Source organism: Doryrhamphus excisus, chromosome 1 (assembly GCF_030265055.1).
Source record: "Doryrhamphus excisus isolate RoL2022-K1 chromosome 1, RoL_Dexc_1.0, whole genome shotgun sequence".
NCBI lineage: Eukaryota > Metazoa > Chordata > Actinopteri > Syngnathiformes > Syngnathidae > Doryrhamphus > Doryrhamphus excisus.
The window spans coordinates 36,773,773-36,799,000 of NC_080466.1; the positions used below are offsets into that span (position 1 = coordinate 36,773,773).

The window sequence follows — 25,228 nt, forward strand, 5'->3', positions numbered from 1 at the left end:
ACTGACGGTGGAGACCATGAGTGGGACAATGGTGTAAGGAAGGCGTGTGGGGAGGCCATAACAGCCCTGCTTGTGTTTAGTGAAGTTGTCCCACTTTCCCTGACCACTGAAGAGTTCTGAAGATGTTTGCTGACATGGTGTTCACGGTGACGACAATCACATCACCAGCCACTAAAACGGAATGTGGCCGACTTAGAACTGGATGGATCTCACTTTTGACCGGATGGATCACACCTTTGATGCAAGGACAAGCCATGTACCAGAATCAATGGGTGGCAACAAATGGCCACCTGCAAGGAGGACATCCAGAGAAGAGACTGGGACAGCAATATGACCCTGGCATGTGCAGCAAAGGAGACTTTGGACCAAAGACTTGATGGAGGACTTTCTTAACAAACATGGTGGAAGGAAGCAAGGAGGTGGGGCGTGATGGGATCATGCCTACTCTGACTCATCTGATGCCAAGGATGATACTGAAGTTGACAGTAACACACACACACACATACACATCTATATGCCCTGTCCTTTTCTTCCTTTTGTTTAGAGTCTTGGCTTAAATCAGCCCCTCTTGCTGATAACTATGTAGAATATGATCTACTTCTCTCTTTTAGAATATGCTATAAGAAGACATAGTATACAAAATATGGCAAGGTTATTTATTTTCCTTTCGACTCTGATGAAACACACTCACTAAGAGTGACAAATTCCTAACCTCTCCAAAGTTGAATGGCAATTATGTTAACTTTGTTGGCCAGTCAGGTGAAGTGGACCAAAGACAAGTCACCATTGGATTTTCTGTTTAAGATAAAATTCAACTTCAAAAATTAGGTTTGTTGGTATATGGTGCAAAGGACCAAATGGCCTATTTTCTAATTCAGATGGAGGTGAAGGTGTAAAAACTCACACTGACCCTGATGTTCACACTTTGGTGAAGCAAGATGCCAATCAGCTGTATGCATATCAAAGGAAGATGCAAACTGGTGACATGAGTGCTCAACTGGTGGAGGAGGTTAAGAATGTACTTTCTCACACGCACGCACACACACAATTTATGCAAATTGATGCTCTGCAAGGTCTTCAATGCACATCATACCTTTCTATGGTGATGAGAAATTTGATAAAAGATATTGACATAGGGATAGCTGTTAGGGGAATGTATATCTCACAAATATTTTTTTCTGGGCATAAGTGCTGCCTTGATGCACATTTGGGTTACTCAGGTACCATTTTTTTGACGTCAATGATTCCATTCCTCATGGGGCTCTATCTAAAAGAGACACAGTGACAAATGGAATAATGTGGGCTTTTTTTTGTACAAGCATGCTATTTTACATTCGATTGGGAATGCACAAACAATTTGCTAATTTATTACAGTCCGGAATTGGATTTTTTGAAAAGTGTTTTCGGCAAAAATACACTCAGAAAGGACTGTCCAGCTGGTTTTTCATTGTTGTGTTGTCTTGTTTGTCTGTGTGAGTGTGAATGTGAGGCTGAAGCCATCCCTGACCATCACTTTGGAAAAAGGAAACAAATGTATTGCAATACAGAACAAACCCAATGATTAGTTTACTAATAGACGCATTCAAAGAACATATTAGGCTGTTCTGCTCTTTTAGCATCAATAGGCATAAATTAAATCTGCTAAAATGTAGATAGTTCATTTAGGGTATGCAGAACCTTCATCTAAAAATTAGCTATTCCGAAAAAGGCCTTGTAAATTAGGACAATCCGACTTTCAAAGGAACTTGGACCTTTTAAGTGTTGCAAATGACATCCTGACATGACGACTATGAGTGCGACACACCGACAGCAGGGTTCTTCATGGGGGACAGTGGACTGGGACAAAAATTTTAATTGACTGAAATTTAAATGTGTTAATTGTTCCTTCAGGGTTGTTCTTGTGTTGTGGAGAGACATCAACTACTATGAACTATTCCAGCCTAACCTTCATTGTTCCACATTAGGAAAGCACATTCTCCTGGAGGAGGAGAAGACAAATGTCATATGTGGCCGAAACATGACATCTTTTTTGTTTAAAACTGTTTAACAGTACTAACATGTACTAACTTTAACACTGTAACACTTGAAGTCATTCACACACCTGGCAGGGAGTGCCATCGTTTTAACTTCAGTTTGTTCCACAGGACACTTCTTCAGGATCCAGAGTTTGAATTGTTGAACTTTGTTTGATGTGTCCTGCTTCACAGATTACTGTTTGCAGATGTATAAAAAAAAATATAACGTCATTTGATTTTACAGGGAACTGCCAATGCTTTTGGAAGTTGACACATGGGAAAACATGTGTCAAAAGGGGGGAGATTGTGATTTTGTTGAGTAATCATGGTTAACAATTGGACATGATATATTTTTTGTTACTATAATTGTTTTCTCCAAAACCAAAGTGAGTGAAACAAAGGTAGGTATGAGTTCCAACATTAGAGGTTGATAATGATCAGTGATCAGCAGTAGTAATGACACTCCATGGATTGTACAACACGCTGAAGACTTTGGTAAGTTACTGTATCTTGTTTTTTCTTTACTATATTACTGTATTTGGTACTTTGCCTTCCATAGTGCCAATGGTCATGCTAATGAGAGCAAATGGTCCATTGAAACCCAAATTTCCAGCTGTGAGCAAGGAACACTACTACAGTGTGACAATGTCCATCTTAATGCAAATTCAGACCAGATGGTGTGTTGGTTTAAATTCAGTGAAACCTTGTGTTGTTTGGCAAAAACTTAAATGCAGAGCTGGATGTTAAAATTAAAGTTAAAATAGATATTGGTGGCATGATGGCAGAGTGATTAGCACTGCTGTCTCACAGCAAGAAGGTTTGAGAACCTTTCTGTGTGGAGTTTCATGTTCTCCTCATGCTTACGCGGGCTTTCTCCTGACAATTTGAAAATTTTAAGGCTCATTTACAATCGACGTCAATGGCCAAAATATGAACAAAGTGTCGTATTCAGTCAGACACTACATGATGGTTGCCTACTGCTCTCGAGGTTAGCGAGATTAGTTATGTGTAGAGAACACATCTGACATGTATCACGTAATGGTAAAATGTTGTGTTGCTCATTCATCTCTTTCTATGTTCTAGGTGGGTGTCGAGTGACCTGACATCTGTTGGCCCTGGGGGCCATGGAGAGGACGTGTTGGAGTTCCAGCAGAGGGAAGACTCCACTGTCAGCGTGGTCAAATGAGAGACCTGCACACAGATCGGTCAAGGCAGAAAGACACTACCTAAACAGAATGGAAGAAATGTCCATGACGCACTCAACCTTCTCAACTGCGTGTTTGGATGGAGCTCACGAGTTTGCACCGCAAGCTCCGGCAACCGAAGAACAAGGGCTTCAATCAAGAGGATTGGCTGACTGACTGACTGATTGAATACAACACAATAGAACAACAGCAAACCATCAACAGAGGCACAAGGACTTCGACATAATTTGGATTCTCATTGGGATCGCGGGTAGGCTGGAGCCTATCCCGGTTGACTTTGGGCAAGAGGATGCACTGACTGCCAACCAATCTCATGGCAGACACCAAATGAATTGAACTGACTGTCGATCAACACCTCCACCATCTATCGCAACAATTGAACACATTATAACACGGTTTTCCACATTCCTAACTTTCATGATAATGAATTTACTGACAACCCTGATCTGATGTTTGTTTATCTGTAAATGTTCTGTAATTCGTGATTAATTAATAATCAAAAGGGAGGAGTGTGATGGGAAAATTTATATTTCACAGGTATAACTTAGGTTACACATTGTGTGAATTACTTTATGGCCTTTTGAAGAGCTTCGACATTTGCATCCGAGCACATCCTGCTGTCCCTTCAAAGATGGTGGCACAGCAGGAGGCTATCTGTAACCTGGGGTTAGAGGCAGTGTCGGAGGAGGTCATTCTTTGATCAAAGCTTTACCTTCATGGGACAAGGGGACATCAAGAGGTCCCACCAAATGGTTGACCCTAGGAGGTTCTCTCGCATGGGTGTGACAAACGGTGCCAGAAGATTGGGTGTGTAGGCTAACCCCCATACATGAGGGTGGCATCGGGGGAGTGACACGAATGTCTCTTTTCTATTGTAATGTAATTCATTTGCATGCTATGGAGTATAAAAGTTCCCGCCAAGAGACCACTCTTGGCCAGACATCTACAGACCGCCATGCATACTGTGTGTTGTCTGACCCCTTTGTTTTGCAAAGGTAATAAAACCTGCCAGAGCTATGTATTTATTTCAGGCATTCTCTATCCTACTTAGGATGATAGAAATTTTTTCCACAACAGTCATTACCATTATCATTACCATTAGTATTACCATTACATTAGTATTACATTAGAATTACCATTATCATGACTATTAGTATTATTATCATTAGTATTACCATTACCTTAGTATGACCATTACATTAGTATTACCATTAGTATTACTAATACCTTAGTATGACAATTACCGTTACCATTACCATTAGTATTACCATTGTGTGCTGCATCTATATATAATAATAATAATAATAATAATGTTATCTTGTTAAGAATCGCTTGAGTATTAGAGACGCAGTGACAGTCAACCTCCATTATGTACTGAAGCAGTGTTTTTCTTGCATGGCCCTCTTTGCACATGGCCAGGTGTGCTGTATCTGCAGTATGGAGACGAGACAAAGCAGATCCGGATGCCCGCAGAGATCAGCAGTGAGGACGCTCTGCGGGCTCTTTTTGTCGCTGCCTTTCCTCAGCAGCTCACCGCCAAGATGCTTCAGTCGCCCAACATGGCCATTTACATTAAAGACACACGTCGCAACGTTTATTTTGACCTGGACGATGTCAGGTGAGCGGATTCTGATGAGTTGGAACTCATGTCTTTTCTGTCATGATGTAGAGAAAGGTTGAAGGGATGACACTACACTTACTCTGTGTTTGATGGAGTGTTTTGGTATTTGATATCACAAACGGTATCAACTTGGAGTTGGCTCAACTCACACCGACATGTCACAACCTGTGATGTTTACTTTCAGAAACATCACATCCCACTCCTGTCTGAAGGTTTATCATAAAGATCCTTTGCATGTGTTCAACCGTCACGCTCGGCCTGCCACCACAGAGGGAAGGGTGAGTTTCATGTTACCTTCTCATCAGCCTATTATTAGTCTGAACTTTTTTTTCCCATTTTTAACTGTTATTTTGTTCATTTTCCAAAGACAGTGGTGCTTTGGCTAACGTTATTAACCGGTTCCAAAAGGTCAGACTCAAACAACAACGAACTCTAAACCAATGAAATTTTGAAAAAAAAAATGTAAACCCAAGTAATCCTTTCCACACACCCAAAAATGTTTGGACATAACACATTTTTAGACAATAATAAGACAACAATAATAAGACAATAATTTGTTTTACATGCAAAAATAATGCAAAACTAACAAATGACAAATGAACAACTGTACTGTATGTTGAAGTGCCAGCTATGAGTAAAAATTAACCATAAATATAATAAATAAATAAACGGTTGTCTTTATAGCATTATACCGACATGTAAGCAAATTACAAGCTCACCGATGTCTGGCATTCCTAATAGCCTTTTCCACCACAGTCAGTGGGTGTACCCAAGTTTTTTTAACACGGGTAGTCCCGCAAAAAACGTGTAATGACCACATTTGCCAATATTTCCTATATGCAGTAAATGCGGACCTGCGTTACTACGGACCTACATTTGAGTTCTTACACGGTAAGATTCTCCAACCAGTCGCTCATGAGCTACCAGTTGCTCGTACCCACTTTTTAAGTAGCTCTCCAAAGGCTTTATTCGTTTATCAACTCCTATACCAACAAAATTAGACATAGATATAGACATAGACTTTCTTTATTGTCATTGCACAATAACACAGCAGTGAAATTGCCAACGAAATGCCGTTGCCTGGCTCCCGTGTAATAATAAATAATAATGTGAAGAATAAATAGAATACATCAAACATGAACAATGTACAGCGTAAACAGTAATTTCTACAAATAATTTAGAATAAATAACAATAATTTAAAGTTTTAGTTGTGCGTGTGGGCAGGTAGAGGGGCTTATTTGGCATTGAGCAGTCTGATGGCCAGGGGGAAGTAGCTGTCTCTAAACAAGAAAGTGTGGTTCAGCGGTAGTCTGGAAGTCCTTGGGAGTGGGACCAACCACAGCAGAGTGGACATGCCCGGTGGAGGCAGGCTGTGGGTGTAAATATGCAAGCAATGTAAGGAAAAGACAGCTGGAATAGGTGTAAATTCTAGAAGATCTCGAAAGTTTTCTTCTGGGTGTTATTGTGTGTAGCTGCTCTATAGGAGTCCACATTCAATACAAAGGGCCGCAAAATGAATATCATAGGTCCCCTTTAAGAACTGCTGGTTTGTTATGCTAGTGTGCACAATGCTTCATGCAGTGTAAAGCAAGTCGATTGTAGCGCTGATTCTCACGGAATCTGAACAAGTTCACGTTGAAGTTCTTTATTTAGAAAAATGTTGGTTCAGCGTTCTTAGAAAAATTAACGTGTTATCTTAACATAAACATTGTAATCTGTCTAATTAGTGGACTGGAATGTCATCTGTTGATGTGTTTATATTATTTCTCTCGCAGAGAATGTGTATGCAGTGCTAGGCACAAATATTCCGTTGCATTCCTGATATCATTTTATGACTTGTACAAATATGTGGGGAGTTTTGGAGCGATCATCTCATACCACTCACTTTCACAGCCTCACTCTTTTGCAGTTTTTTAAACAAATTTATTTAAAACTTCTTATTACGGTTCCTTAGGCTGTAGTCCACCACTTAACACACGCTGTTGTTGTGATGGTGTGGCTTATGCATGTTGTGGAGAAGTGCTGGTCCTGAGTCTTGAATGGACTGCTTGTATTTGAGTACCACTATCAGAGATTTTCAGAGGCATATCAATATCATGTGATATTGGACCGATATCCCAGATCAATATCTAATTGAGGCTAAGCGTATGTGTGTCAATGTAGCCAGGTTACTAGCTCTCTGAAAACAAGCCAGAAGAATCAGGGAACTTAATCTTGACAGAACTAAAGGTGAGACTTTGCCTGCATCTGCGTTCAGACTAGAGGTCTAAACGAAGCGGCTGGCCCCACGGCTGGCCGGACTCCTCGGCTAACGGGGCGGGGTGGGCTGAAGAAATCTCAAGAACATGGCCACGGCTATGGAAAACTAATATAAAAAAATATTGATAGCCTCATTTGTTTCTTGAAAGGTCACCTATATTGTCCATAATCCTTCCTTATATCATCTTTTTCACAAAATTTATACTATCTTGAGCTGAAAAGAGGTAATTTAATTTTTTGCGCTTGTTCGGCCAGGCTGACGGCCCAAGGAAAAGCACAGCCGTGTAGACCTCTAGTTCAGACTGATATCATTTGTCACCTTGATCAGCTTTTTTGCTGCAACTTAGTGCTACTGCTGATTGCTACCGACTGCTGAAACAAACTTTATTCCGATAAAAGAGTCTAATCTTTCTTTTGGTGTATTACATGTTTGTATAGCCCTAGGACACAATATTCTGTGCGCCTTGAAAAATCTGTCAAATCACTAAAAAATGGCCACTACCAGGAGGGGCCACTTTTGAAATGAGATTAAATGAGTTAATATCCAACAACGCAAAATGTAAACTATTGCTATTCATTCATTCATTCATTCATTTTCTACCGCTTTTTCCTCACGAGGGTCGCGGGGGTGCTGGAGCCTAGGCGGGGCGGGGTACACCCTGGACTGGTCGCCAGCCAATCACAGGGCACATATAGACAAACAACCATTCACACTCACATTCATACCTATGGACAATTTGGAGCGGCCAATTAACCTAGCATGTTTTTGGAATGTGGGAGGAAACCGGAGTACCCGGAGAAAACCCATGCATGCACGGGGAGAACATGCAAACTCCACACAGAGATAGCCGAGGGTGGAATTGAACCCTAGTCTCCTAGCTGTGAGGTCTGCGCGCTAACCACGAGACCGCCGTGCCGCCCACTATTGCTATTTTTTGACATATTTTTATCATTGACATTGCGTATAGAGACAGGGATATTCTCGTTTGGCTCTGTCATTGTCAATAATAAAGGATGGTCTTGTGAATAAGAGTTTATACTTAAATGTTGGCAAAGTTTGATATCGACGTATTCGCCGCTTTGTGCTTAATGTTGAAGTGGATGGGACTGAGCAAGTGCCAAATATAATTCCACTCAGTGATTCAGTGCTGTTAGGTCAAATGTGTACAGTGATGTTTGAGGGCTCGTTAACAAGATGAATGTAAGAAAGCGAGAGAAAAGGCGTGCGATAAGACCGAGCTTTCAGACACGAAACTCCATAACATCTGACATTTAATCAAGTTTCATTTAAGTTCTTCAACAATTTCACTCATGTGATTTCTCTGTGACCATTCTTTTTTTTGTCCTGTCCAGCCATTAGGGCATAAAGTATTGTTGATCAAAATGCTCTTACATGCTAAACAGATTTGCTCTGCCAGGGAAAAGTGGAAGATACTGGGATAGATACTGGGAAAGTGGGATAGGCCCCAGCACCCCCCGCGACCCTCATGAGGAAAAGCGGTAGAAAATGAATGAATGAATGATGTCTTGTTATGCAATTTTGGGACCGGACCGAGCAGGAGGGGATAGAAAAGAAGAGAAAATAAAACAGGGGGTGGGTGGGACAGACAGAGCCCCTGCTGGGATAGGCTCCAGCACCCCCCGCGACCCTCGTGAGGAAAAGCGGTAGAAAATGAATGAATGAATGATGTCTTGTTATGCAATTTTGGGACCGGACCGAGCAGGAGGGGATAGAAAAGAAGATAAAATAAAACAGGTGGTGGGGGGGACAGACAGAGCCCCAGCTGGGATAGGCTCCAGCACCCCCGAGACCCTTGTGAGGATAAGCGGTAGAAAATGAATGAAATAGGTTGTTTTTCACCTAATCAAAATTTAAGACCACAGACTATAAAAGACAAAATATTCTCAAAATTCTAATTTTCTGCCAGGCAGTCACAAGGGCATGCCCTCCTGATGGCTAAAACTAAGAAGCTTTCAAAATACAAAATACATATTCTAGTAATTGTTCAGCTGGTCTTGAGATTTTGATCAGGTCTGTTTACTGTACATGCTTATGTGTGAACATGTACAATAATTGTCACTGAAAATGTATGAATGGAGAGGGACTGCCCCACCCCACCAGAGAAGGGTCAGGCAGAACCAAGACCAACCCCCCAAGATTTCTTAGGACAGCCTATTACCAGAGAGTTACGATAAAAACACTTCTTATATTATAATTTTGTTTTTGGCAGATATCAAAACAAGTACTATATGGCAGCCACAGTCCGGTCCACACCCTGTCATCGTCCAGTCGTGGCACCCTGCAGTGCTCCATGTCGCCACCTATGGTGCGTTCCATGCCCTCCTCTCCATCCAGGACGGTCTACGGAGGGAGGAGCACACAAAGCCGAGCAGGGGTGATGGACGCCGGCAATGCTACGTTGCTCCGAGACCGGCTCTCCGGTGCGGGGCGATCCAGCAGCATATGCAGCAGCAGCGCTATACTCGAGAGGAGAGATGTCAAACCTGGTAAAACACATGAACTAGAATGCCTCATTCTCAGGGCATTTCTTCCATCACAACCACACTGTTCAGGTTGTCTTAGAACAGGGGTCTCAAACTCAATTTACTTGGGGGCCACTGGAGCTAGGGTCCGGGTGAGACTGGGCCGCATCAGGTTTTCAAAAAAAAAAAAAAACCCAAAAAACGCATTTATTAAAAACAAAAAAAATTCTACAATAAAAGCTCTGATAAAACATTCCACTGTTCTCAAATATCTTACTTTTTATTTTTCTACACAAAATAAGATGAAAAATAAATAAACAAATCAAGAATAAAGAAAATCAATCAATTAGTAATAAATAAATATAATAATAATAATAATAATAATAAAACGGCAAATAATGAAAACTTAAGAAACCACATATAGTTGGTGTTTAGACAAATTATTTTTTTCAGATTAAAATGAACAAAGCATTATTAGAGCCCTGTAGACATGACAAAACACGACTATAGTCACATTTATACTCTTTTTTTTTTATTTACAACATATTGCGCAACTGCAGGGTCTTGAGACACATGCTAACTCGCAAACTAGAGAGCTAGCGACCTAAACGGTAGCCTTCAAGTTATTTCCTTTTAAACTTAAATAGCCAAAAACTTACCACTTCCACACGGATAGGGAGGATAACTATTAAGTTATTTAACCTTTAACGTGAACATTAATCAAACGTAATAATTTTTTCTGGGTACATGATACCATACAGCATCCATATCAAACTTGCACGGGCCGCACTAACATTAAACTTTCATATCAAGGCGGGGGCCTCAAACTAGTGTCCTGCGGGCCGCGTGTTTGAGACCCCTGTTTTAGAAGATGTTACATTTTCATAAATCTAAAATGTCATGTGTGTATCTGCCTTAGATGAAGATGTTGGCAACAACAAGAGCATGGCCCTGGTGGTCCGTGCGGACGGAGGACCGTATTACCCAGAATCCTACAGCAGCTTTGCTTCCTACCAGTGTAGCGCTCCTGCATCCCTCGCCGCAGACATGGTTGATACTGGGATCACTGGGATTCCTGGGGGCTTACAACAGTACCGCGCTTCCATCAAGCCTCTGGTGGGATACAGGGACGGCATGGACCACCAGACGCAATCCCTGCACAGGTGCGCTACTTACATTTATAGCGTAGTGCTTTAGCTACAGTTCTAGAAATATGGAAAATACAGTGCTAAGTATATTCATGACCATTATGTTTTATATCAATATTGGATATATTCAACCTATGCCCTAAGTACCCTAGTAGGGGAGAAGGGGGGCAACGGTGCTCTGGCTGATAAAAACAGTGATAAAATAAGTGATAAAAAAACAGGCTAATGTGCAGTAATTTTAATTTAATTTTGAAGCCACGTAGTATTTGCAAATAGCTCAACAAATGCTGAAGCAAACATTAAAATGTGTTCAATTTGGAATTATGGGCCATTATTTAAAACAATACAGTCAGCATATGTTTTTATTACTTCTGTATTATTAGCATATTAGCTCTTCAACTTGCCCACAAACGTTTAGCAAATCCAAAATGTGAGCGAGTGAGACCGCTCAGTCTGACACAAAATGTTTTTATTTATTTGTGTCATCTCAAAATAAGATTAGTTTATGATACTGGTTTTAAATTCTAAATGTTTGTGAGTAAAAAAGCCTATTTAGGAACATTCAGAAAGGATTGTTATTAAAGAATTTCATCAGTGCATGTTTTCTTTCATAAAAATCGGACTTTCTGTAATAAAACGGCAAATAATAAAAACTTAAGAAACCACATATAGTTGGTGGGTAGACAAATTATTTTTTTCAGATTAAAATTAACACAGCATTATTAGAGCCCTGTAGACATGACAAAACATGACTATAGTCACATTTATACTCTTTTTATTTACAACATATTGCACAACTGCAGGGTCTTGAGACACATGCTAACTCGCAAACTAGAGAGCTAGCGACCTAAATGGTAGCCTTCAAGTTATTTCCTTTAAACTTAAATAGCCAAAAACTTACCACTTCCACACGGATAGGGAGGATAACTATTAACAGTTATTTAACCTTTAACATGAACATTAATCAAACGTAATAATTTTTTCTGGGTACATGATACCATACAGCATCCATATCAAACTTGCGCGGACCGCACTAACGTTAAACTTTCATATCAAAGCGGGGGCCTCAAACTAGTGTCCTGCGGGCCACATTTGGCCTGTGGGCCGCGTGTTTGAGACCGCTGTCGTAAACTGAGAAGCACTTGTATTTATCTGGAATGTTCTATTTTGAAAATTGTCCTTTTTGCAGATGGAGGGTGACTATCTTGAAAAATATAACCGGATCTGCTTTTCCACCAGACAAAAAGGCAGGAAGTATAGTGACAGCCAACTTCCTCCATTCGGAACCAAAACGCCGCCTCCATCCCCACTCAGAGTGAATGAAGTCAAGATGGTTGAGGGACAGATCATTGGAGGGGTGGGCCTTGTGTTGCCTGAGAGAATGTCCCCGATTCGTCGTTCGCAACACCGGGAAAGCAACGGTGCTCCCGTGGAGATAATCAACAGAAGCAGAGGGAGTGGTTCATCATCATCCACCTCTTCTGTATTTGTGGACATCCAACCGACACAATCTGAACATTTGCTTCAGGGTCACATGACTGCCTTTCATACTCAGAGGTCAACTTGTTATTACGTACATTGGACATTTCCTTCAAAGATCTTTATATTTCAATCATGTGTTTTGTATTTTGTATAAATATTGTTTTTCAGTGAGAGAATGAAGGCCATGGAGGAGCAAATTGCCAGTTTGGCAGGGCTGGTCCACCATGCCTTGTCTATGGGAGGAGATCATCCAAGAGTCCAAAGCCTCGTCAGGTCTGTATAGTTTTTGTTTATCCTTCAAAGAACTCACAGAATAATTGTTTTTTAAATATCTGCAAGTAGGCTTAAAACAGTCTGTCCACTTATTCTACTGCTCCATTTTCTTGGGAGTGAGGTCTCGTCCCTGGTGAAGGAGTTCAAATATATCTAGATCTTGTTCACAAGGAACATATTTGATGGATGAATGGATTGAGTAAGACCCTCAAAAAATGCACAACGATGAGCCAATTCAAGAAACAATACAAGCAGTTGATGTTTGCTAAATACAAGGATGAAGAGTCTTGAACCAGTCATGATGTGCTATATATATCACTATATTACTTACTATGGTACCCATTATGTCATTGTATGGTCATATCACCTTGTACTTCGGTACGAGGTACATTATTAAAAAAAACAACAAAAAAAAACCTTGAACTGTATTATGGAAAGCAGGAAGTGAACAAATGTAACAGTTACTGATTGTAAAAGTACCAGATGGAGGGGTAGGATTTAATAAGCTTCGCGTCTTCCTACTCCTTTTGGACATGTGGAACTGGGATGCATTCAATTGTAATCTGAAGCATGTACAAATGAAATAAAACCATTACCATTACAAGTAAGGGAAGAATGAAACGTGACAGGCAGATCGGTGCAACGTCTATAATAACACAGTCGCTGTACCGGACAATAGTGGTGAAAAGAGTCTCGATTTCCCGGTCAATCTTTGGTGGGAACAAAGATTGACCTATGGTCAAAAGCTTTGAGTAGTGACCGAAAGAACAAGAGTCAGAAGTCGCAGATACAAGCGACCAACTGGACTCTCGCTAAGAGATGGGGTGAGGAACTTGGTCATCTGGAAGGAGCGGAGTCAGTTGAGGTGGAAGTCTAAATAGTTTTTGTGTTTGTGGACCAAAAGAATGTTTTCGATTCATGTATGGAAGTGCCTTTTTTAACCATAAAATGTCTATCTAAGACGTCTAGGGTGACTGTCTTGAAGAAAATAATTGGATGTGAGGTCTGGATGTCTCTTGGACATCTCCCTGGTGAGGTATTCCAGACATGCGCAGCCTAGATGAGGCTGTGTAGGAGACCAAGGACAAGCTGAAGGGATTATGTCCCACAGTTGCTCTGGGAACACCTCGGTGTTCTTCCGGTGGAGCTGGAAGAGTTGGCCACTGACTGGGAAGTCTGGAAATGTCTTGTTGGAAATAACCATCCATCTTCATCCGCTTATTCAAGGTTTGAAGGGTAGTAGCCTAAGACGAGAAGCCCAGACTTCCTCTGCTGTTCTCTAGTTCTTCCTGGCACATGAGAGACATTGTTCTTCTAACATGTTCTGGGTCTTCCTTGTGGAGGTGTCCAGGAGTTCAGATGCCCACCTCATCTGGCTCCTCTCAATGCAGAGGAGTAACGACTCTTCTCCGAGTTTTTCCTGGATGGCAGTGGTCTCACCCTATCTACTGTAGGGGATCGCCTCTGCAGGAAACTCTTTTCAGCCGTTTGTACTCGGTCTCTTGACCTTTCGATCACTACTATTAGCTCATGATAGGGTAGGACAGTAAATTTCAGCTCAGCTTGTTGGAAACATAAGCACAGTTTTTAAAAAAGGTTTCTGCAGAGGAAGAGTTTTTGCATGCTCAAGGTTTTACAATTAGCTGATGCAACATTAAAACCAAATAAATGTAATTTGTCATGTAAAACAAAAAATATTTGTATTAACTATATATCTGTTTGCAGCGAGAGTGGCGAGAAAAATCCACCTGGTGAGTTTTTTTTTTTATATATATAAAAGGCATCCTTGTAGTCTGTTATTTAGTCATGTCCCACAAATGAGCAACATTAAATGTGGTATAATATTTAAAGTGTAATAAGTATTGACTGTCTTTGTTGGTCAGCAGTTCCGTCCCAGTCGCAAGTGACCAGTGCTTTAACTGAAGGAACGGGTTCCACCTCCTTGGCTCTGCAGGCTCTGCCCACTGATGGCGAGGTGCAGCAGAGCTTGGCGCAAGTCAAGAAAAATGTGTCTGAACTACGACTGCAACTCAATCAGCTCAGACACTTACAGGTAGTTTTTGTTGTGTTACCAAATATTCATTTTAAGCAAGGGCGATTGACCATTATCTTGTCTTTCTTCTCAGGTATCACACCAGCACATGATGAGGTCCATGCTGCGGATGGTTGACCAGGAGCTGGTGTCGTTGATGTCTGATCATCTGTCTCAGTCCGAGGAGAGAACATGTGGACGAAAAGCTGAGATTGAGGGAGAAAGGCTGCACTACCTTGCTACAGAGGAGAGAATACTGAAACAGCTCAGGTAAAGTTTGGACTGTTCTTTGATAAATAGAGTGGTGTGAAAAAATGTTTGCCGCTTCCTGATTTGCATATTTGTCACATTTAAATGTTTCAAATCATCAAACTAATTTATATATTAGTCAATGACAACACAACTGAACAAAAACAGAAGTTTTAAAGTGAAATCTTAAAAAAGCAAAGGGTTGCAATTCTTTGGATGTTCTGGGGAGTCTTTTCTGACCTCTTTGGTGAGTCGTTGCTTTCACCATTTCACCATGTTTTCACCATTTGTGGATAATGGCTCTCGCTGTGCTCGGCTGGGGTCCCAAATCTTTACAAATGTCATTAGAACCTTTTCCAGACTGATAGCTCTCTATTAAGCTCAATAAATGCAATCAGTTTTTCACACAGAAAAACTTCATAATGAAAAGTTTCATTTGAAAAACACATTTTGTCTTCAGTTTCAGTTCAGTTAATATTTAAATTTGTTTGATGATCTGAAACATTGAAGTGGGACCAACATGCAAAAAAAAGAAATCAGGAAGGGAACAAAGACTTTTTCACACCGCTCTGTGTTCATGTCTCACATAAAGATTGTAGCTGATTCACAATTCCAAAAAAAAGTATGTTTTAAAAATATCCAAAGTATAAAATAAGATACTTTTGACCTTTATAAAATGCAGGGGTTTTTGCATTTTGGCTGATTAGTATAATCACACAGACAGTGTGCCTCATCCCATGAGACTGCATCTGAAGTTCATCATCAGTGGCAAAGACGACACCAATACCGCAACACCCCGGGGAGAAAGAAAATGTGAAGAAACATTGTTGAAACATTGTTCACAGTCCAGTCAGAGAAATTGAAAGCGATTTGTTCTGATATGACAAGGGTTTCCAGAGAGATCAGGGACTAGAATAATAATTCAGTAGGAGTGACATTTCAGAACCCCAGTTATTTATGTGAAATTGTTGACTATACCATTAGTTAATTTGACTATTATATTGCAGTGATCTCAGGACTTTAACCTGCAGATCCTGCACAAGAAGAGACCATCGCATAAGTCGGTGGTTGTGGTTCCGCATCCAGTTGTAAAACACCAGCGGGTAGTCGTGACCAAAAGCGAACAGTATTATCAGGTTTTGGCACTAGTACACAAGGAGAGCCCCAAGCTTGGTACAGCTAAGCTGTTTTCCACTCGATAACTCACTTCCTTCTGCATCAATGCTCTTTTAACTGGGCTCACCCCGGTACGCATGCTGCTTGATAGGATTCTGGCCTTTGACATCGATATCATTGGATAGGATTGGATTGATAAAACAAATATAACCTAACGACCCCAAGTCGTTACAATCATGGATGCTATTTATTTCCATTGAAAAACGTATACACAAAGGGCTGCACGGCGGTCGAGTGGTTAGCGCGCAGACCAGGGTTAATTTCCACCCTCGGCCATCTCTGTGAGGAGTCTGTATGTTCTCTCCATGTGTGGGTTTTCTCCGGGTACTCCGGTTTCCTCCCACATTCCAAAAACATGCTAGGTTAATTGGCCACTCCAAATTGTCCATAGGTATGAATGTGAGTGTGAATGGTTGTTTGTCTATATGTGCCCTGTGATTGGCTGGCCACCAGTCCAGGGTGTACCTCGCCTCTTGCCCGAAGACAGCTGGGATAGGCTCCAGCACCCGCTGGACCCTTGTGAGGAAAAGCGGTAGAAAATGAATGAATAAATGGAAAAGCTTGTTTACAATCTTCTAAATAGTTTTTATTTTTTACATTATTAGAGCCCTCCAGACATGAAATACCAACCCTATAGTCCCCTTAAATAGGCTAATCCAGACTTGTGTTTGTATATGTTGCTATAGATGTATTCCCTAGAGTTGCAAAGTGAGTGGTGGACAGGAAGTGACACCCAGGGTTGAAAGTTGGGGTTCATCTTACCATGGGTAGGACTGCAATTTGGGGGGAATTTCTTCCACAATCTTTATGTGAGACATGAACACGTCTTTTTTTCTGTGTGTTGCCAAGATACACAACAATAACAGCACAAAAAAGGCAGCTAATGAATGCACGTAATGGGACACACCTATTCCACCACAATTAGACACTACCAAAAACGTCCAATGACATTTTAGGTTTTTATATCCATGCTGTATTTTGCCATACTTTGGACGTTTTCAGCATTAGTGGAACGTCCTTCCTGAGCTCGTTGATGTCACATAGTAGCATGGAAAAGATTGCATGCTAGGTTATTTGGCCACTCCAAATTGTCCATAGGTATGAATGTGAGTGTGAATGGTTGTTTGTCTATATGTGCCCTGTGATTGGCTGGTCACCAGTCCAGGGTGTACCCCGCCTCTTGCCCGAAGACAGCTGGGATAGGCTCCAGCACCCCTACCTTTGATATTGCATCGCATCTTATTTGAGAGTGTCTTCTCTTCTGGAGTTGAGCAATTTCCCTTTTTGGATCAATAAAGTCCAAGTCTACTTCAAGACGTCTGGTCGGGTTTTACTGAAATCATTTACAATTAAGATAAATTAAGATACTGTAATAGCCTCTAGTTGAGTGATGTCTGTATGAGACGTGGGGAAAAAATGCTTTTAAAGTCTGATGCACTTTTCTGTTTACTTACTATATTTTCTCTCTATCTCACAGTGACCTGGAGGATTATGTGAATCACTTGCAAACAAGCACGGTTTCCTTTCCTGGCCAGTTGCCGATCGCTCTGAGAGATGTGGAGGAGGGAGCAGTGAATCTACGCAGGGTTGGAGAGACTCTGGCCGTCCTTAAAGGTCAGTGAACTCATCATCTTTAATTCAAACTACAGACCATGATCTGTGTAGAAATTGCGTGTGAATGCTAAAGAGCGGTTTGCCCCACCCTCTAATTCCAACTGCTTGGTAGTTTGTTTGATATTTGATGAGTAGTTTAATGAAATTGAGCTAAAGATTGAGTTTAAATACTAAGTCCAGCATTAGGCTTCCGCAAAGTCTTCAGGCCCATTGAATACTTGGAGATTATGTTTCCCTGTCAGGAAACCACTTTCTATGAATTCTAGCAATTCTGCCAAGATCAGTGGTCAAATAAAAAGAAAAAATCCAAAATAAATGTGAAATTGTGCACCAATGCAATGATTAGTTACCCAGATGCAGAGACAGGAAGTAAAAATGAGTCTTAAATAGGAGCAAGAGGTCAGCAAGAGGTGGAAGTGCTATGTTGCCCTTGTACTAGGGTTCTAGGTTCCACACTAATAATGATATGATCATTTCATGTGTTCTAGTAAAGGATTACTGATGCATATTTGTTTTTCCTGCAGAAGAGTTTCCAGAACTTCAGGTGAAGATGCGTTCAGTGCTCAGGCTGGAGATGGATGCAGTGCGCTTTTTGAAGGAGGAGCCCCACAAGATGGACTCCATGCTAAAAAGGGTCAAAGCCCTGACTGAAGCTCTCAGCTCTCTCCGCAGGTACTCGTTCATATTTTTTTAATTGTGTATTTACCCGCTAAATCCAACTGATACACCTCTGTTCATTAGATGCGTATCAGAATCCACTCCCCCTGCCAGAGCACCCCAAGCCGTACAAGCAGACCAGGGTCCCCAGATGCCGAAGAGTCCCAATAGCTCCCCAAAACCCCAGCCTCGATCATCAATCAAAGGCCCTCCTCCAATTCCACCCAGCAACTTAACACAGCCTGAACTTAGCTTCACAGGCTCAAGTTCTCCAGTCACGGCACGCAGAGTTAAGACCACGGCAGCCACTGGCATCCACGCCCACCAGCACAGCCCACCACTGACGCCCACCCATGGACGGGACCTACCAACTGTGGCCAAGGTACTGTTAACCTTTTAAAAGCCTCCGACCCCCAATTTTATGCCTCACATGGTGCATTAAAGGACCGCTTAAGAAAGTGAAAAATGTCAAAACATGGTAAATGCATTCTTTATTTTTTTACATTGCTGCTTGCCGTATCCCCCACCCTCATCTATATTTATTGAAAAAGAATTTCAGTGTGCTGGGGAGGCCTCATAATAATTTGGTAATGGTTTTATTTCATTTGAACATGCATCAGATTACAATTGAATGCATCTCATAATCAGTTCCCAGTTCCCAAGAAGCAAAGCTTATTAAATCCTACCCCTCCAACTGGTACTTTTACAATCAGTAATTTGTTCACTTCCTGCTTTCCTAATATACTAGTTTAAGTTTTTCTTATTTCATTTTTATTTTTGGTCACATACCGAAGTCTGAGGTGATATGACCATACAATGACATAATGGGTACCATAGTAACTGTCAATATAGTGACATTTTTAGGTAATTGGTTATTTTTAGCCTTATGCATTATTTTAGCTGTTTGAAGATGAAGTTGAAGTATTTGTGATTTTAGAAATAAGGAGTTAGTATGTTCTCTGTCGGTGGCATTATGAATTATCCTTACTACCCTTTTTTGCAGTACATTTAGCGAGTGAAGATTGCTTTTATAGTTATTAGCCCATATTTCCACACAATAAGTAAGATATGGTAAAACCAGAGAGCAATAAAGAGTGTGGTGGGATTTCTGATTGAGAACAAATTTTGCTTTGTTCAATATTGAAATATTTCTGGCCACCTTATGTTGTATATTTGTAATATGAGGTTTCCAGCTCATATTTAATATCCAAAAGGGGGGGTCTACAAACAGTTTGGGAACCACTAGCATACTGTAAATCAAATTACAAGGGATGTGTAGTTTGATTACATAAAAAAAACAAATCTCTTTGTGTACATCTTGTACTGAAAGATGTTAGTTTTATATTATTTTTGAAGGTGAGTCCTCGCAGTCGAGAGGGCAGCCCTGCCCTGCAGAAGCGTCCCGGTCCTCTCCAGTCCAGTGAACTTCACAGATGGAGTCACACCGTAAACCAAGTCCAAACATCCTTGGAGACCACGGCCAAACTAACCGAGGTGACTTGTATTCAGTGGTGTGTTTCTTCCTTTGATGACAAAGGTTTCATTCACATGAGATGGGAAGATGGAGCGTCTATGACAGAATCGTACAGAACAATATCAGTGTATCTGTCATCAGAATTAAATGAATGCTTATCTTTGGTGTAACCCAGGGGTATTTATTCATACACTTATGTTATATTTATATTTCTATATTGCTTCATTTTACTTTTCATATGTACATTCTCTAGTATGTTTGTTGTAATTATTGTCAATATAAAACCGTACTAACCGTTACTATCGTGAGACCTCATGTCGTTCCCACGTGACATCAGTGGGATAAAAAACGTGAGATTTGCGTAAAAGAGTTAAATCGCTACTTACGGGTTCACGACCGTCCATGGCGGCACCTGTTATGGCCAACAGACCAGACCAGATCAAGAAAATTATATGAAAAAAGATATATGATATTCAACCATGAAACAGCATGATTTAATAATTCATCTATTTATGGTGAAAAAAATGTGATGTTGAAGCTGCCAAATTGAAACCACAGTGGGACAGGGGAAGGCCTGGAACGTGTTCAGTGATCAGCAATGTTCAACCGTGTGTGTTATTGACAGAGTACAGCGAGAGAAACCCCAGAAGGGAGTCTCGAAAGCAGTGTGAGCCGACCCAACCGGGCCTCAAACACCACCAAAGATCTAGACCAAGGCCTTCAGGATGTCCAATCCAGTGTGATGAAATCCGTCGCTGACCAGGATCTGTCCCGTAATGGAGTGGGTCGGTCAGATTTGGCTGCCGGGGATGTCAATCCCTCAACTTTCAAGAAAGAAATGGAGAAGCCCTTGGACCTGACACTGCAAGGTAGACTTTGGTCCTGCAAACAAATCATTAGCTTACAGCACCATACAATAAAGGGGATATTGAGTGCCATGAATTTAAATCAGTTGTATTTATGCTAACCATATTTATTAGAATAATATGTGGAAAATATGCACATCTACTTAACAAAAATCTGTAGTTTTTTTTTTTAATGCTATAACATTTCCAAAATGCAGCTTCAGTGTCTGGAACCCAGGACCACAAACCGGCACAGCAAAGTGATGAAGTGGATTCCTCCCTGCTGAAGCCCCCAGGTACAAGACTCATCTACTACTAGTTGTAGTGTTTCCCACAGGACTGCAATCTGTCTGTGGTCCTGGGTTGCTAGATGACATCATCTAATTTCCATATCTGGCCAGGATGCAAAACTATGGCCAAAGTGGAGACTTCAAAACTCAAACTAAAAAGGCGATTATAAAAGCATTCATTACGTTTCCTGGGATCCATGGAAGTGTGTTGATTTTAAAGATAAAAATAAAAATAATTGAAAATTAAATTTAAATTAAAAATAATTTAAAAATTGTAAAAATGTACTGCCAAATGTATCTGTGGCGGTCCAAATTTATTTATGGTGGGATGCAAATAAACATTCATTAATTCATTCATTTTCTACCGCTTGTCCTCACGAGGGTCGTGTTGGGTGCTGGAGCCTATCCCAGCTGTCTTTGGGCGAGAGGCGGGGTACACCCTGGACTGGTGGCCAGCCAATCACAGGGCACATATAGACAAACAACCATTCACACTCACATTCATACCTATGGACAATTTGGAGTCGCCAATTAACCTAGCATGTTTTTGGAATGTGGGAGGAAACCGGAGTACCCGGAGAAAACCCACGCATGCATGGGGAGAACATACAAAGTCCACACAGAGACTGCGGAGGGTGGAATTGAACTCTGGTCTTCTTGCTGTGAGGCCTGAGTGCTAACCACTCCATCGCCATGCACCCCGCAAATAAACATTTTTTATATTTTTTTTTTGTGCAGACATCAAGGATTCACTGTCCAGTCATGGAAGTCTAAAATATGTTCTTGATTGAATGGGTTTTTAGCTGCAACAGCTACCGTGGATCCGCCACCATCAGCCTCTCCCGGCACCGGACGGAGTCCACGGCCGCAGGTGGAGAAACCTCGACGCTCAAGTGTGGAAAAGAAGCAGAGTCCTGATAGGAGTCAGTTTTCTCCGACTCCGCCAAGAAGGTCTGTTGGTCACTGTGGATCACCATGGTGTCATCCCTCACCTCCAATGTGATTTAGAACATGTGATGACCAATACCTTCTCAGGTCGCACGCTGCAAGCAGCAGTCTTACCAAAGAAAGGAGTGGAGAGGTGAGCTTCACCACCAGAAAAGAAGCTGTTGGATCACAGGTGGGTGCAGGTGTTCCACATCCACACAATCAAAATTTCCTGGTGTCCAGGCTAGGATTTTCTGCTTTTTGCGTAATTTTCAGCTTCCCTTTAGTTGCTGTCCTTCTGTGCTGACATATAATACAGAAATGATAAACGCATCTACTGTGTTTGATTTGCAGGATGGTGGTGAAAAAGAGCCACCTGTTATTCCTCAACCCAAACCCCCCCGACAACCCCCAGAGGTCAAACCCAAACCCACCAATCTTCCAGCCTCGGAGCACACGGATGATGAGGATGATAAAAGGATTCTGAAAGAACTGCAGGTATTTCTAAAACCCGACAAGAATGAAGCAAATGATATGAAGCTATAGTTAACTATTTTAAGTTTCAATAATTCAAATGTGGGCTGCACGGTGATGAATTTGCAAGATAGAAAATCAATCAGAAGCATTGTACAACATCGGTCATACAACCATTTGGAATGTCCTGAAGAAGAAACAAACCACTGGTGTACTAAGTAATAGGCGTGCACGGCCTAAACTAAAGGAAACATCAGCAGTTAATAACAGAAACATTGTGAGAGACATAAAGAAAGAGCCTAAGCAGCTCCCGGGTGCTGGTGCATCACCGTCGTGCTTTTGTTGATACGCCATCTCCATTTTGCATAGGTCACAAACCACCGCATCATTACCTTTTGGCTTGAAGTATTCCCATACTTTGGATACTCTGTTGCGTGATCTTTTCTTCTGGCTGGACTCACTGAAACTTGTTGCCATGACCGTTGCCATATTTTGATTCTGAGTAGTGGTGTGGCGTTCGTGAACGAACGGGTCAAAAGAACCAGTTCTTTTTTGTGAACGAATGAACCGCCCACAAAATACCCGTTCAGTCCGCCGGCCGTTTTGTTCATAACCGACACAGCACTAGTTGGTGAGCTGTTGAGTCGGAACGAACGTGAACATGAGTGTACGGACTACTCGACTGACCGAGTCTATGCAGAGGGGGAGATCAGAGGCTAACGACCAAGTTAACTAAATGAACGCCTATTTTTACTGAATGAACTGAAATGAACGGTTTTGCTGGAGTGAAGGCGCATCGACATGCAGTTCTTGTGTCGACGTATTTTTTGTGTCGATGTCATCGACACGTCATCCCAGCCCTAATGGGCATCAGTTAGTAACTTTTCATCCAAAAAAAAAAACATACACAAATATCCTCTACATGTTCCACAAAATAAATGTTGATTAATTATTTGATTTCAATTCATTTTAGGTTACTGCAAAAACATCCAGCAAAACACTGACCACAACAGGCCCAGAATCAAAGGTGGCTGATCAGAATCACTTCTTGCCAATGAACACTAAGTCAGTGCCTCATTTAGGACCTCCTATTGGTTGCCCTGATAACCATTTGAAGGTGGAAGTCATTCAATTTGGGCAAGGATGTGTGACTCCTCACCAGATCGAGGAAGACAAAATGATTAAACAAGAGTCAATGTCAGACGATATGCAAATCTTACAACGTGCTGTGCCTCCAAATACAACCTCTAAAAGTGTTCAGGTCAGAGATAATATGGAAATGATTCCAAACCCAGACAAAGATGATGCTTTTAGCATGGCCAGATGCTGTGATCAGGAAACCCAGTGTTCATCAACAGAAAACAAGACCTTAACAACAATCGTCCCTCTGCAAGAAGTCCTACCAACTGACTCTGTAGCCGGTGCTAACATCGATACAATTGCTGAGAATTCCTTGGGTGTACAAGCATTACAAAAACAACAAACTTCAGATGATTGCAAACAGGAATTATCACCGGAAAGTAAGCAGAATACAAGCGGAAACTTAGAAATGGAAAGAAATAAGTTGCATTTCCCAGAGGTCAATTTTCAGTTATCTGAGGTTGGAAGAAGATACACAGAAGAAGGTAGTTTGAGTCCTGATATTTTGGATGATGGAGGATCTCCACCTCCACTTCTTCCAGCTGGTAAGATTGCCCTTTGCATCGCAAGGAACAGAATCAAAGCACAACCAGATCCAGACAAAAGCAGTGTTGCTGACATCACAACAGCATTTTCGGGACCGAAAGATCATCCCGCTTGTCAGGTTTATGAGAACCAGGCTTTTGAAGACGGTTGTGACTCTGACATTGTGGCTCTGACGTCTGTGGACATTCAGTCAGACTTAAAGCGCCTGTCTACCATCTTTGAATGTGAGGAGGATCTTGTTTTGAGGGTTTCTCCAGACAACCTTGTGGAAAAGGAGACAACACAGGATGTTACGCAAGTATTCAAAGCAAATACAAGCGTAGGCTCCAACATCTCAGAAAATGGACAGCATTCTAACTTGCCTCAAACAGACGGTTCTGTTGATGAAAACCAAGAGGCTAAACCAGATGCACTCAAAAAGGCAGAAACTAAATTTAAATTCAAGTTCCCGAAAAACAAACTGGCTTCTATTGGCCAGGCCATTCGATCAGGGACAACTAAAACAGGAAAGAAGACTCCTGAACTGACTGTCTGGAAGGAAGACGACATGATGACATTAGACCAAAACCCAGTAACAGAGACCAAGAAACCGAACAAGCGATCCAGCAGGTTTAAGCCTGGCAGGACCAGACGGGACCCCAACCATGACAACCTCCTTGAAATTAGCCCATCTTCTCCTAATGCCACTGAACACATCTTCAAGCCCAAGTTGCACAGCCAAGTGGAGGAGTTGTGCAAGAAGACATTTGACTCGATTGACAGTTTAGATGAGTCCATTAAACATCTAGAAATCAGCATGGACAGTTTCAGAAGTTATTCCTCCTCCATGGCTCCTTTTCCACCTGCATTGCCCGACCCTTTCTCCGGTGACGGGACTCATCCTTCAGGCAAGGTCAAGCAACAGAGCGAGGGAAGCCCATCAAAGAGACCAGCCTCTCAGATCTCCACAAGCTCAAATCCCCCCCAGACAAAGAGGGTCAAACCACAGCCTGCAAACTAACCAGTGAAGGTCTCTACCAAGAAACAGGTCTGACTTAGCGGGTTGGCTTCGTTGGTGATAAGTGCTTTGGTCTGTATAACTGATTGGTTGTTTTCTGGTCTCTGGTGAGGGTTTTCAAACTCTGATGGAGGATTGGGTGAATGTTCTGTTTGGAACCATTACACCATTACCTGACAACAAACATTCATTAATTCATTTTCTACCGCTTTTTCCTCACGAGGGTCGCGGGGGTGCTGGAGCCTATCCCAGCTGTCTTCAGGCGAGAGGCGGGGTACACCCTGGACTGGTGGCCAGCTAATCACAGGGCACATATAGA

General features: G+C 41.6%; 1 protein-coding gene across 7 annotated transcripts in view; it reads left to right on the forward strand.

The window, feature by feature from the left end:
* The window catches only part of si:ch211-207d6.2 (sickle tail protein), an 87,667-nt gene that overhangs the window by 56,144 nt on the left and 6,295 nt on the right, over nt 1-25,228 (forward strand). For 4 of the 7 annotated variants that reach the window (XR_009129040.1, XR_009129041.1, XM_058067139.1 and 1 more), the window contains exons 10-28: nt 4,640-4,838; nt 5,026-5,119; nt 9,333-9,609; nt 10,505-10,748; nt 11,973-12,290; nt 12,384-12,488; nt 14,214-14,239; nt 14,372-14,541; nt 14,615-14,790; nt 17,423-17,559; nt 18,084-18,231; nt 18,301-18,598; nt 19,573-19,710; nt 20,316-20,559; nt 20,754-20,831; nt 21,629-21,776; nt 21,861-21,945; nt 22,107-22,250; nt 23,200-23,253. Coding sequence is in view for 5 of the 7 variants with exons in the window: in XM_058067139.1 (XP_057923122.1) it covers nt 4,640-4,838; nt 5,026-5,119; nt 9,333-9,609; nt 10,505-10,748; nt 11,973-12,290; nt 12,384-12,488; nt 14,214-14,239; nt 14,372-14,541; nt 14,615-14,790; nt 17,423-17,559; nt 18,084-18,231; nt 18,301-18,598; nt 19,573-19,710; nt 20,316-20,559; nt 20,754-20,831; nt 21,629-21,776; nt 21,861-21,945; nt 22,107-22,250; nt 23,200-23,253 (3,083 nt within the window). In the remaining 2 variants the exon portion in view is untranslated. Of the gene's footprint in view, nt 1-4,639; nt 4,839-5,025; nt 5,120-9,332; nt 9,610-10,504; nt 10,749-11,972; nt 12,291-12,383; nt 12,489-14,213; nt 14,240-14,371; nt 14,542-14,614; nt 14,791-17,422; nt 17,560-18,083; nt 18,232-18,300; nt 18,599-19,572; nt 19,711-20,315; nt 20,560-20,753; nt 20,832-21,628; nt 21,777-21,860; nt 21,946-22,106; nt 22,341-22,530; nt 23,173-23,199; nt 24,940-25,228 lie in introns of those variants that run through there. The other 3 variants (XM_058067130.1, XM_058067171.1, XM_058067164.1) reach the window with 3 other exon arrangements.